Source organism: Hypomesus transpacificus, chromosome 15, assembly GCF_021917145.1.
Source record: "Hypomesus transpacificus isolate Combined female chromosome 15, fHypTra1, whole genome shotgun sequence".
Classification (NCBI taxonomy): Eukaryota; Metazoa; Chordata; class Actinopteri; order Osmeriformes; family Osmeridae; genus Hypomesus; species Hypomesus transpacificus.
Genome location: NC_061074.1, coordinates 3,161,186 through 3,174,920, shown reverse-complemented (window position 1 = coordinate 3,174,920; position 13,735 = coordinate 3,161,186). Strand labels below are relative to the sequence as shown.

The 13,735-nt window shown below is 43.6% G+C and overlaps 1 protein-coding gene across 6 annotated transcripts in view; it reads left to right on the top strand.

The window, feature by feature from the left end:
* Nucleotides 1-3,168: 3,168 nt before the first annotated feature.
* golim4a (golgi integral membrane protein 4a) overlaps nt 3,169-13,735 on the top strand; it is a 41,979-nt gene continuing 31,412 nt past the window's right edge. For 3 of the 6 annotated variants that reach the window (XM_047035515.1, XM_047035514.1, XM_047035509.1), the window contains exons 1-10: nt 3,169-3,841; nt 8,811-8,885; nt 8,991-9,040; nt 9,160-9,213; nt 9,332-9,482; nt 9,713-9,798; nt 9,904-9,987; nt 11,105-11,326; nt 12,311-12,631; nt 12,781-13,055. In XM_047035515.1, coding sequence (XP_046891471.1) covers nt 3,655-3,841; nt 8,811-8,885; nt 8,991-9,040; nt 9,160-9,213; nt 9,332-9,482; nt 9,713-9,798; nt 9,904-9,987; nt 11,105-11,326; nt 12,311-12,631; nt 12,781-13,055 — 1,505 coding nt within the window. In that variant the 5' untranslated portion in view covers nt 3,169-3,654. The remainder of the gene's footprint in view (nt 3,842-8,810; nt 8,886-8,990; nt 9,041-9,159; nt 9,214-9,331; nt 9,483-9,712; nt 9,799-9,903; nt 9,988-11,104; nt 11,327-12,310; nt 12,632-12,780; nt 13,056-13,735) is intronic. The other 3 variants (XM_047035512.1, XM_047035510.1, XM_047035511.1) reach the window with 3 other exon arrangements.

Below are 13,735 nucleotides of genomic sequence, written 5' to 3'. Positions count from 1 at the left end.
CTTTGAAAATTGGACTTTTGGGGCGTGGCCTGTGGCGCCCCCTATAGTCCGATGTGGCCCATATTTGGTGTGGGGGTACCCACAGAAAATGGATGACAAGTGACTTTATGAGATATTGGGGCGCAAGGAGAAGAAAAATAATAAGAATAAGAATACCAACAATAACAATAGGTTCCCTCCTACCGGAGGAACCTAATAAGAATACCAACAATAACAATAGGTTCCCTCCTACCGGAGGAACCTAATAAGAATACCAACAATAACAATAGGTTTCCTCCTACCGGAGGAACCCTAATAAGAATACTAACAAAAACTATAGGTTTCCTCCTACCGGAGGAACCCTAATAACACGATCGACTTCATGCAGCACCGGCGGTGCCGACAGCCGCACCTAATACTATAAACAGGACGCTCACATGACGTGATGCTTTTTTAGTCCCATACTGTGACGTTTGCGAACCTAAAACTCTGTTTAAGCTAGTGCACACGCAAACACAAAAACAGAGTTTTCAGAAATCTCCACGTTTTTAGAAATGATCGTTTTCCGTGATAAAACCTCAGTTTTCGTGTAAATGAAAGGCCAAACCGCATGAAAATATATTTGTTCCTAGTAAACGGGGCCTAAGTGACTGCAAAAGCCATAGCAAATAGAATACAATAGAACTTCACTTTTCCAGAACTTTGTGGTGTCAGACACATCCAAAATGTAGCATGCACACAGGCATGTGCAGTATTTACAGGAATATGAAAGACGATCTGATCCACTGATGTGATCAATGTTTTGAGTCATGTCCAATACAAAACATAATCTAGCATGCCCATCCACACCAAAGGAAGCATCCTCATGCAGCCCATCCACCATAGACGTTCACCACCAGCAGCAGAGAAGGAAGCGGTGGATCCTCTGCAGCACCACCATCCCATATTACTCAAAGAAAATGTTTTTTTTGTGATGATGACATTAAATAAATTAAAGTATAACAGATTAGAGTTAAACTTGTATTTCCTCAGATAACGTTGATACTTATGTATAATAGAGCATAAAATAAAATGATGAAACGAATCACTGAATACGTACATTGCATAAGTATTTTTACAGAACCCTGTGTGTGTGGAATTTAGCAGTTTGAATAAAGGATTTACTCATGTTTAGTGGTTGTATTCCCAACAGATGTGGTTACATTCTGTTAAAGGCACTACAGATATTCCACAAACACAAGCCCAGCATTTGCTTTTAGTTTTTCCAGATGGGAGTGCATGATGCAGGAAGGTAAGGGCAGCATCATCGAGATTTCTACACTTCATGTAGGCAAACTGGAGTTGATCTGCCAGGTTCTGGATTGTCTCTTGTAGTTACAAAAGTATCAGACATTCAAAACACTTCATCACCACTGATGTAAGACGTTGGAATTAACGTTGGAATTAATTGGGAAGCCTGGGTCTGCTCTTCTTGGGAACAAGGCAGATGGCAGAGGTCTTCCAAAGAGCTGGAACTGTTTGTTCACACAGTTCACAGAAGACAGGGCCAGTTGTTTGTAGCAGGTCTCCAGGAGCTTGTTATTACTGATGTTATCAGTACAAAATGCTTTGTTGACTTTGGCTATTTGGTGTAGTTAAGCCCTCTAGATTTCAGAGTATCTGCAAAGGTGCCACAATCCTTAAGGCTCATGTTGCAGGGTGTACATTGGTTCTCTGTAGTCCCAGAAAACCTTTAAGGTCACTCCAGACATCACACATCTGTCCACATTTATATATTTTCCACCTTTTCTTTAGGCTATTTTAGCTTCCTCAATTTGCTTAGGCCTACTTCGTTTTCTCACATTTATATATTTTCCACCTTTTCTTTAGTCTATTTTATCTTCCTTCATTTGCTTACTTAATTTGATCAAATTGATCAAAGATCAAGATCCAAACTGGATCTTGACATCTAAGAAATATTCAATTTTTTTCACATTGTATGTGATTTTAATTTCTTTAATTATCCAATGTTTATTATTCGAACATGTCTTCAATATTATACCTTTTTATATTATAAGAACATATTTTCAAATATTATACCTTTCTATATAATTGTGTCATCCAACATCATTACATGAGTTTTCCTTGTGCCTCGCAAAGCATTCAAATATCTTGTTGCGATCTAGTGATACTGCCTTTCAATTCGCTAGGTGGCGCTGTCAGGGTCCTAGAACTGCGGTCCTGAAACTGCGGTCCTGAAACTCCGGCTCTCCGGGGCCTCCGGGCTCTCCGGCTCTGCAGGTTCATACCAGAGAATGTCTAAACAGGCTCTGTTCCTCTGTTCATACTATTGTAACCAGTTAATCGCTGCGTGTGCTTTCCCCACTGTCTATGCCCGGCAAGTGTGAGGGGGCCGAAGTTGCGTAGAGGCCAGGAGTCAGATGGCTGAACGGTGAGGGAGTCGGACTAGTAATCAGAAGGTTGCTGGATCGATTCCCCGCCAAGCCAAATGACGTTGTGTCCCTTGGCCAAGGCACTTCATCCTACTTGCCTTGAATGTCCCTGTACTTACTTCAAGTCGCTCTGGATAAGAGCGTCTGCTAAATGACAAAATGCAAAGAGGCCGGGAGCAGTATTGCATACAGATAGAACAAATGGGGGAAAGCTGTCCCTTCAATGCGAATGTAAATCCTGGTTGGAAAAGGACAAAAATTGGATATGAAGATGAAATCTGACACATAGTTTCAGCGTTAAACTAATAAAATAATTGCCGTCTGTGGTTCTATATGGGCTGTGGAAATTATAGCTCGCAACAAAAAAAGAACTGAACTAGTTCATTTTTTGGAGCTGTGAAGTTCAAAACTTTGAATTATGAACTATGAACTGAACTAGTTCATTTTAAAATTTGTGAACTATGAACTGAACTAGTTCATGTAGAGAGTGAACTTTCCCAAAACTGTATATATGTAAATATACATTTGGACGGGAGATGTTTAGTCCTGACTGTAAAACTTACTCTGTCAACTTCAGTGAATGTTTGGTGAACAGAAGGGTGTGCCTGTGTGTATGCTTCCAAGAGAGGGTCATGCCTTGGGTAATGCGCTGATTTCGACATGCCCCGCCTCACATTCCAAAGGATCTGAGCGAAAACTGGATTGACCAATTGGGGAGACCCATACGGATGAGGGCGGTTTTAGGTTAATTTGGGATTTTGGAGAAAGGAGGGACTTCCTTCATGACTGCTGTTGGATGCGTTGGATGGCAGCTATTTATGAGGTGACACGTAACTAAAATTAAAGGTGCAATATAGGCATTGACCGTCATCTCGTTCATTTCTTTTGGTACAGTTGTACAAAGCCGTGCACTTGAAATCTCAAACTTAAAGACCAGGAGAAACTCGTGCAATTCGACCACTCAACAGTTGGGCTACGTGTGTGCGGTCAGGCGAAAATCTGAGCATAGTTTTTGAAGTAGCAAAAGGAGTTCGTTGATGTGTTTTACATGCACTAAAATGCCTAATCTTCACCAAACATGTTCCTACACTTGGTAGGTGATCATTGCGTTTGATATGTGTGTGCAATAATGCCACGAGTGTAAAGCGTAACTTGACCTAATTTGGACCTACCAAGAAAGTTTACCCGAAGTTTCTGCCGAGGTGACGGGGCTTGCCTACTACGCAGGCGGCAAGGAGGGGGAATGGGTAACGGAGTGTGTTCTCGGAGGCAACGGAAAATCTTCCAGTCTCTATTGCTGGTGACTGTGGTCTTCGGGATCATCTACGGGGCGATGGTGTCATACGAAATGCACAAACAGTTGAAGAGGACGGAGGCGATGGCACTGAAGTACCAACAGCACCAAGAATCGCTGTCAGCGCAGCTTCAAGGTGATTATTTAGGTTGATTATGTTAGTGGTGAGGGATATCTGACTTATTCGAGGTTACTTAAATGTCGTTGAACCGTTACAGAGCTCTTTCCAGTGGCTTCGGTTGAGTCTTAACAGACTGACAACCTTACTACTTTACTGCGCACCCATTGTGTTCGGACATCTTCACTGTCAGCCACATACAACATAATAATGTTCCTCCTTGAGCGGTGATCTATCTTTTTGGTTTACCTGTCATTATTTCCCCCCAAACCTTCGACACACAGATGCATACACACAGATACACACACACACACACACACGATGTGTTGACCCATTACTCTGGCATCTGTTGATGTTTCTGAAAACAGTTTCTTAGGAGGTGTACAATAGAATCTGTGTTTCCTTGCTTTCTTCATTACCTAATATCCTCTACATTACACAATTGGTTTCTCATCTCATGCTTGAGAGCTCACCAGTGCATAAATGTTATGGAAATGGATATTTACAACGTGACTTCATAGTGTTATATTTAATTTGAGTCACTGAGAAATGTTTACTCATTAACTTACCCCCATACATGGCCTGCATTGCTGTGAGGTGGTGACTTCATCCATTCTCTAAAGTTGTTGGTCATTTCATATGTACCCTGAGTTGTTGATTTAATTATTATGAACTATATTTAGAGATGGGCTGTTACACTCATCAGGCATTGGGAGGGAGCAAGGGGTAACATTCATCGTCATTATGGTCTTGACAACAATGCAAGGGAGCACAGTGTTGTCAAGTTTCCGACTTGACTCTTGAAAAACTCTTGAAAAAACACGGCAGAATGAGTACCTTGATTTAACATACACACTGGAGTCTTATTGTATGAGGGTGTACAAAAACTATTTGGGATGTAGATAGGAAAGAGAGAGTGTGAACACAGGTTTTCCAGAGTCTCTGTCACTCTGTAACTATCTCTCCAAAAGCTTCAGCCTTGAAGAGTGGTCTGGATTGGTACAACAGCAGCAGCTCAGGGTGCTTTCACACCTATTAGTCCGTTTGCTTGGTTCGAATCAGTGGATGAGTTGCTACTTTGTTGCATTTTTCATTAGGTCCGGTAAGTGTTCACACGGTCCGGTTTTAAGCGAACAAACGTTTGTAAAAAATACAATGACCTTTGTAAAAAACAATGACACGCGGTCATACAGGTTGTTAATCTATTGGACAGAAAATTATTGAGGGAAAATCACTTCCTTGTCACGAACAACAATGGAGCAACAGCAGCGTATAGAGATTGCAATACTATCTTTAATTGTTATGACCACGTTTTTTGGGTTGCTCGTTGGTCTTTTACTTAGGATTATATACTCTCAAACCATGGGAATAATTTGTTTTCGTCTGACGAGCTACCACTTTTCCATAGAATATCACACACTTTTATGTATTGCTGCCTACGTTTTTCAACTTTCAAACGACATTGGTCCACTGTGCAATAATAACCCTTTATTTCAGTAAACCTATATCACTAAATAATGTAAATACCTCGCTATTCTTATGTGTCTCCACAGGTATCTCTGCAATATGATCTAAGGCCCATATTTGCGGAAGAGCTTTCACTTAATCAGTTCCCCACGTTTTCCTTCAACTAATTTTGCTACTAATGAGTGGCACGGCTGTCTCTGTCAAATGTCAACATCCTTTTTCAAACCACAATGCACTATATTTTGGTTTGCTTCCTGGAATAGGTCAATAATATGTCAGATTACGTTCGGACCTAAAGCGAACCGAACCATGGTTCACTTGGAACCGGACCGAGTCCCGTCTTTTTAGGGGGACCATGGTTCGGTTGTTTGGTCCGTACCAGAGTTCGAATATGTGTTCTCACCTATTCAAACAAACCTGACTTTCAGAGAAAACGGACCATGGTCCGATTGAAACGGATCAAACATGCCAGGTGTGAAAGCACCCTAAGAGTCACCAAGGTGCAGAGTTTCTAAACCTAAGGAGGAGGTGCGTGCGGTAGAAGGGGGGTAACAAGTGTAGACCCCACCTCCCTCTCTGGGCATTTGTGACAACCAGGTCAGGCAGTGCTGGTTCCCATCTGTCTTAAGTTGCTCAGGTGAGTAGAGTTACAGTATCAAGAAGAATACTGTGTCCTTAGACCTGAACACCCTGCTCACCTGAACACCCAGCCCACCTCACCATCTAGCCCACCACCCATCCAAACCCAACACCCAGCCCAGTCTACCCCAACACGTAGCCCACCACGTAGCCCACCCCAACACCCAGCTCACTACACTTCTTGCTTGCCAATGCTGGTGTGTAGTCCTCCATGCACTCCTATAATATCCGTCTATCTTCTACTGATCTCACTAGGTTTTGGTCACCAAGCTACAGTTACAACTCCTATATGAAACACATCACACACTGTCTTTCTTTCTCTCTCTGACACACACACACTGATTTGTACAGTGTGTGATCAGACGCAAACCTGTCTGCTTCACTAGCCAACCCTGACCAGCTCTGACCCTAGCTCGTCCAGGAAAGGTCACCGCCAGACTGGAGTCCCTTGTTCCCTCCGACCATGCACTTTAGCATTCCTGTAATTTTTTTTTAGAAAGAACATGCTGTATCGACCACAGGGGACCTAGTCCCTTAGGCGCTTTAGTTCCCATGCTCGGTGGGGTGTGTGAGGGCTGAGACGGGTGAGGGAACAGGTGTTTGTGTTCAGAAGTGCTGTGTAACTGTAGTATCTGAGACTGAAGGCTTAAACAAACACCTGGACTGTGCATCACGTGACTCAAGCTGTTGTAGACTTGGTACTGTGTCCTCTTATCTCTCTACTGGTCCTATGCCCCTTCTCTCTCTTTTCATAAGTTTTTTTTTTTTTTTGGCACAACCCTTACAAAACGGCCATGCAACTGAAACTTAACATTTTCTATTTCAAAAGTAATCCTAATGCAAACGGGTTGGATGGTATGAACGGTATAGAATAGATGGGTATGAATTTTCTCTACTGTATTGATTTTGACTTTACCCTGCTGACCGCAGTAGATCCTTCTGAAAAGAAGATTTGCCACAGTCCCATTTATACCAGGCACGGCATACAATTGTCGCACGGAACGCAAACATCACAAGCAATCTTCCGCTTCCTCATAACCAGTATTGCAAAGATGGAGAGCATTGTTTTGGTGGCGTCTATCCTCCCGTCTTTAAAATACACAACTTTTTAGTCATTTACAGAGACTAAAAAATGCAGTGTAGCCAAAGAGTATTGGAGACAAGAGGCAAAGCTCTTGTGTATTTTTGACAACCGCCACTAGATGGCGAAAAGGTAGCGATGTCGCCATTTTGGACTGAGTTACAGTCAAACAGAAGGCTATAGAAGCAATTGCTGTTTCAATAAGAATATAAGATGTTTAAGATGATGATAAACAATGTAAGATCAACTTACCAGGCTCGAATAGCATTCTTTTACCAGACATTTCGCGTGCGAAATTATGTTGTGTCCTTGGGCAAGGCACTTCACCCTACTTGCCTCGGGGGAATGTCCCTGTACTTACTGTACAGTAAGACGCTCTGGATAAGAGCGTCTGCTAAATGACTAAATGGAATGGAATGGATGACTTGAAAATACAGAATGAAGCCCGTGTGTACAAAATTACAGCTTGTGTTGCTGTGCTTGTGGAACTGGTTGTTTGGTATGTTTACCATGGGTGGAAATGGGGTGACACCCCCATTTGAAGGTAGCCAAAAGTACATACCATGACTCTTTGTCATGTGAATTCTAGTGTGCCTCTAAGTGGCTATATTCTAAGATGACACCTGCAGTCTTGCCAATTCTTGTCGTTTAGCATTGACTTGGCTTGTCTGATCAAAAGGCCTATGGATATTAGCTAACAGGGCTTCCCGCAGCACTTTGCAGTTAAGGCGGCCGCCTAAGCAACACACGCCTGCCGCCCTAACTACGTAGATTTTTTTATGAGCAATATCCGCCGTGTTACTCTGTCCTGTTTTCTCCCTTTCATTCCAAACCGTGACCAACCCCAGTCTCCCTTCGCTGCAGAAAGCATTTGAGGAAAAACTTTGCCCCGCTACGCCGGAAACCCCCCCTCCCCCTCCCCCCTCGGTCTGCCGGCAAACCCAGCCCTACCACTTTAACTTAATTTATTTTCTGAGGGAAACCCTGAGCTAAGCATTAATGATTGCTAGCGAGGTAGTGACAGATGGAAAACAAGAGTCCTTCAAAAACATGAAGGCTACATCATTGTACATTATTTCATCTGTCCTTTGTAATCCTCTCTTTACCTGCTCTGCCCCGTCAACTTGTCGTCTCTTTGCCATCCTCCAGAAATACAAATTGATCCTTAGAGCAGGCTGTGCTGTCTGCTCTTTAAGAGTTGATTAGTAATGCCTGTCCAGGAGGTGTGACACTCCTTTTTCCATCCCAGATTTGTTTCTCTTCCCTATTACCAGTGGGTGGGGATGATGGGGATGATGCATCCATGATGAGGAGAGCTGAAAATGGTGGGGTTTAGAGGAAGGGAAGGGCTATGTGCAGCGTTGAGAGGGGAGAGGGGGACAGGTGGAGAAGAGGTGGAGGTAAGTGCTGAGTCTGCATCTCAGTGCGATCACAGTGTTGAATTCATCACCTGCTCGTCAATGGAGGAGCATGGCCATCACACACACACATGTTAGACAAATATAAAACAACCACAGTGTATAATCCAAACTGTACTCACATTCTTCGTGTGTGTGTGCGCGAGTAAACATTTTGGCTCATCATCATGTCTCTGTTTAGCTCAGCACTCCAGATGGCTTTGTGAGAACATCCTCTCATAGTAACTGTTTGTTGTCTGCTCTCTACCCTCCTCCCTCTGTACTTCCTCTATTTACCTCCTTCCTTTTGTCTATCCTCCTTCTCCTCTTTCTACTCTCCTCCCTTTTGATCTCCCTCCCTCTCCATCTCCCATTGTATACATCCCTCTCTGCCTCCCCTCAGTGGTGTACGAGCACCGCTCCAGACTAGAGAAGTCACTGCAAAAGGAGAGAGTTGAACACAAGAAGGCCAAAGAGGGTGAGAGACCAGACCTCCCATAATCACTTTACAGCAGCAACAGTATCATTCCCTCATTTGTTTACATGGGCAATTTAAAGCTGACCTTTTTTTTTGTCCCATCAGATTACCTGGTTTATAAGTTGGAGTCTCAGCAGTCTCTGAACAAGGAGAAGGTAGGCAAAAGTCTACCTATGAAGTCTATGACGTGATGATTGGCTGTGTGTTGGTGTGTCATGGAGGACGGGTGGAGGTGATGGTTGACTAGCCTGTATATTGGTGTGTTACTCAACAGCAAGACGCCAGCAGTAGATTCAACTCCCTCCATGTACAGCATCAGATGCTGAAGGTCAGTAACTATGCATGCAGAAGACACACAGACAATTGTAAAAAATCTGTTATTTCCGACAATGTTTTATACACAAACACACACAACCATTTTCATGCCCCTGTTTTTGCTGTTGCAGAACCAGCACGATGACTTGAAGAAGCAGTACTATGAGCTGCAGGAGCAGCACCAGATCCAGGGAGAAGACCACAGCCGAGCCCTGGAGGAACACAAGGAGCGCTATGAGAAGCTGCAGCAGACCAAGGACCTGGAGATGTCCAAGCTCAAAGGTACAGGCAGATATAAACAAGTCCTTGGCACAAATCAATTGTTTAGTATCAAAGGCAGTCAAACATGTGACCTCATACAAGGCCTTTGTCTCCCTCTTCTAGCTTTATGTGGTAATGCGCCCAACTTACAAGTTGTTCTTTAAAAACACCCAGTGAGGTGCAGTAGTCTCTCCCTTAAATGGCTTCCTTGGATGTGTGTTCATGTGTATTATATTCTGGTGCTACCACTGTAGAGAATGTGTACAACCTGCGGGAGGAAAATAAACAGCTAAGGAAAGCTCACCAGGACATCCATATTCAACTGCAGGATGCACGTGTGAGTACCAAGGGCGAGGACTGGACAGTAGGGGTAGCGTGTGTGCCGTATGTACTTATCCATGTATTTCCCATTTACCGTTGCCAACGCTTCGTGCCATCCCAGTTCCAGCACATGGACCTGAAAGCTGCTCACGACCAGCTGGCACTGACGCTGGAAGACCACAAGAGTGCCCTGGCCACTGCTCAGGTAGGGACAAAGGGAGAGAGGAGGGGTGTGTCTCAACAGCCTGTTGGGGCCTCCACCTTCACTCACCTGGCTCTCTGAGGAAACATCGGAGAGGGAGGTGGGGCACAGCAGAGACAGACTAGCAGTTGTAACTCATTAGGATTCCTCCGTCAGGAGGAAACCTATTGTTTTTGTTAGTTTTATTATTAGGATTTGTCCGTCAGGAGGAAACGTGTTGTTTTGTTCGTACTCTTATTATTGGGTGTGCTTGCTCTTAACGAGGTACCCTGTTGTTATCTCGCATATATATATATATTTTTTTTTTGGGGGGGGGGGGGGATAAAATGGTACATATCCATACCGTGAATTTGCAGTCAGACGAAGAACGTCTTCAGTCAGTCTCAACAAAACGGGCTATATTCCATCATAACATTTTCTAAGCTTGTTAGCTATGATCCAATCTAATTTCCCACTGCACAAACTGCATTGAAACAACCTAGATCAGAAACATTGCAGATTCATATTGGACCACCCAGACGGCAGCGTTATCAAGAGATTGATTTGAATGTAAGCACAGGAGTTGGGAAGACGTAATGTTGGACAACTTATGTCTTTGGTACACAAACTTGTCTGTCGTTTAAGCAAGCATATAACAGAATGACAGCAAAATATCAAAAAGGCCCTAACTCCAAACAACCATGTATCCCAGGACTCACTGCGTCTTAAAGGGGCACTTTAAACTTTGAAGTGAATTATGTAGTCCACATAACATTAACAGTAGGGGTGGAAATCTTTTGGTACCTCACGATTCGATTCAAATCAAATCTTGGGGTCACAATTCGATTTTTGAAGTATGTGAATCGCAAGAAGATTGAATCACAATTCATATGTGAATCGATTTTTTCCCCCCCACCCCTAATTAACAGCACATTAATTCATGCACATGTAAATCAAATTGACTTCATAGTAGCAAGAAGCAATGGGGGGTGTGCAACGCACAATGTACTCATTATGACTCATCAATCATGACTCACTGACTCATTACTTATGTTTAATAATTTAAATAGTGAAGGACTTTGTATGAAAGAGTTGTGTGGAGGTTGTCTGAAGGTTGCTATTTTGGTTATTTTGCTTCCAGATGCAGGTAGATGAGTTCAAGAAGCTTAAGGAGACCCTAAACAGAATGCCCAGTCTACAACACGCTGACCAGAACCATCCTCAACAACAAGGTCAGCCTGCAGTCTTATTGGACCAGGCCCATGAACAGGACCCACCCCCAGCCCAGCAGGAAGCCCTATTGGTTGAGACCCACAAGGAGGAATATGCCCATGAAGATGATCACCTAGATACACAATCAAAAGTATGACTGTCTCTGATGAAGTTGTCTTGTTTTTAGTGGTGTCAAACAATTCCAATATTTAATTGCGATTAATCGCATTAATGTAATAGTTAACTCGCTATTAATCGCAAATAATCGCAAATGTTTATCTATTTTATTATGTCCCTTGATTTCTTTTTGTCCACATTTCTTTTCTAACTTTAATACTCTTATCAACATGGAAAAGTGGATTGGATTGCTTGGTGCAAATGTTTTTTATTTATTTATTTTATTAACAACATTGCAATCGCCTGGCTTTGACGAGGGGGCTGAGAATTCGCATCAGCTATGTGCTTGGCCATCAATTGGTATATCAGACTGGACGTGCTGCGATGATGTACATTTTAAATTGTTTCATTTTTTGGATTGTTATTCCTACTGTCCTTTTATACTTTTTGATTGAGGATTCGTATATGTTTATTGTCTGCACCTTCCGGCCACAGTCAATTCCGTGTTTGTGCAAAACTACATGGCGAATAAAACCAAGTTTGATTCTGATGATAGCTCAGTTCACAACGACAAAACACACAGATCACTTTGGTCTTGTCAATGGAACCATTTGGCAACTTTTTAAAAGTTAACTTTCCATTCAGAATCGTATTGGCATCCATTTTGGCGTCTCGCACTCGCCATCCACTCAAAACATAACGTTAGCCTTCTACTCTTTAGCCGGCTCGCAAGCCCAAACAAGTGTGTGCGGCGTGCCTGTTGTGTTGTTTCCGGTCTAGCTAGATCCGGTGTGGTGTTGTAGTTTTTCTAACGTCAGTAGTTGTTGCAACAGCTTTTGAAAAAAACTACAACGTTTGCTAGGCCAAAAAGAACGTTAATCGCGCGATAAACGGTACGCCGTTAAAATAGCTTTGCGTTAACGCCGTTAATAACGCGTTAAACTGACAGCACTACTTGTTTTACTTGGGACACACACACACATACAAACGCACTAATCATCTATTTCCTTAATCACAGTTGGACCTGCAGGACAAGGGGGAGGGGCCTAAGATGGATCCCCAGTCTCAGCTGACCATATCCCACAATGCCTTGCCAGAGAAAGAGGGGGATGTGGAGGGAGAGGGGGAAGCGGAGAGGAGGAGAGAGCTAGCAGAAGAGGAGATGGAGCAGGCAGGGCAGCCCCAGAAGCTGGAGGAGGAGTCTGACCAACCCCAGAATGAGGAGCAGGAGGGGGTGGAGCTAGAGCACGAGCATGAGCTGCCAGATGACAATGCTCTTGACCGTCAGAGACGCCAACCACAACCGGTTAGAACGACAGTAGAATCTCTTAAAACCATGGTAGAACAAACACTATTCAAGTGGATGTAGTGTGGTTGCTGAAATATTGTACTGCTCAGAACCCTATCAATGTTTTCAAACACTCTTTGTTTAGTTTTTAACACACTTTGAAGATGGTATCCTGACTCATTTTTGCACATTTTCCACAGGACCCCCTTGTGGAGCTCCACCTCCATCAGGATGCCCACTCTGAGGTGGAGCGTGTCAAATCAGCCTATGAGCAGCAGCAAGAGCAGCAACACCTGGAGGCCCAGCGGGCCCAAGAGCAGAGGGCGCTGCAGTTGCACCAGGAGGCCCTGCAGGCCCAGAGGGAGAAGGAGCAGAGGGAGAGGGAGCAGCGTCTGAAGGAGCAGCAGGAGAAGGAGGCACAGCACAACAAGGAGGCCGACAGACAGGAACAACTCCTCAGGGAGGAGCACCTCAGGTCAGAAAGGGAAGCAGTCATGTGTGGTTACTTACTGCTCACGGGGAGTTGAAAAAGATAATGCACACAAGTACTTCCACCTTCCTGACTATGCTGTGGCAGAATTGTGGGATCTCTATAATATTCATGGTATATGGTAAACTAACTAAAATGTGTAAATCGTTGGGGTATAGAACAAGATGGCGGCATAATGTGATCGCTCCACACAGCTTTACAGAATTATAATATAATTCCCCAAGTTATATTTAGTAGCTTAACAGTAACCACGTCAAAAACTGCGTTGAATAAGGAGGGTGATATTTTCAAGCGAGCAAAAAGTTTGCAAAAGCAGAAAATTTGACAATCGAGAACGAGGAACAAGCTAGTAAGGACCAAGGCCGCCATGCTATCAGAGCTAAAGTCACTTTGTGTTGAGTTCGGTGGGTTTGGTTCCAAACTGGACGGAATAGACGGACGGCTCTCCAAGATGGGCAACTTGGTTGAGGTTCTAGAAAATATCATGAATGAGGTGAAGCGGGACATAGCATCCAATATTTTACGGTTGGAGAAAGCCGAAACACGCATCATGTCAACGGAAGACAAGTTGGAGAACACCATGACGGGCCTGAATAAAGCTTCAAGGCGGATCACGTATTTTGAATCTAAAGTTGAAGACTTGGAAAATCGCAGCTGGAGGAAAA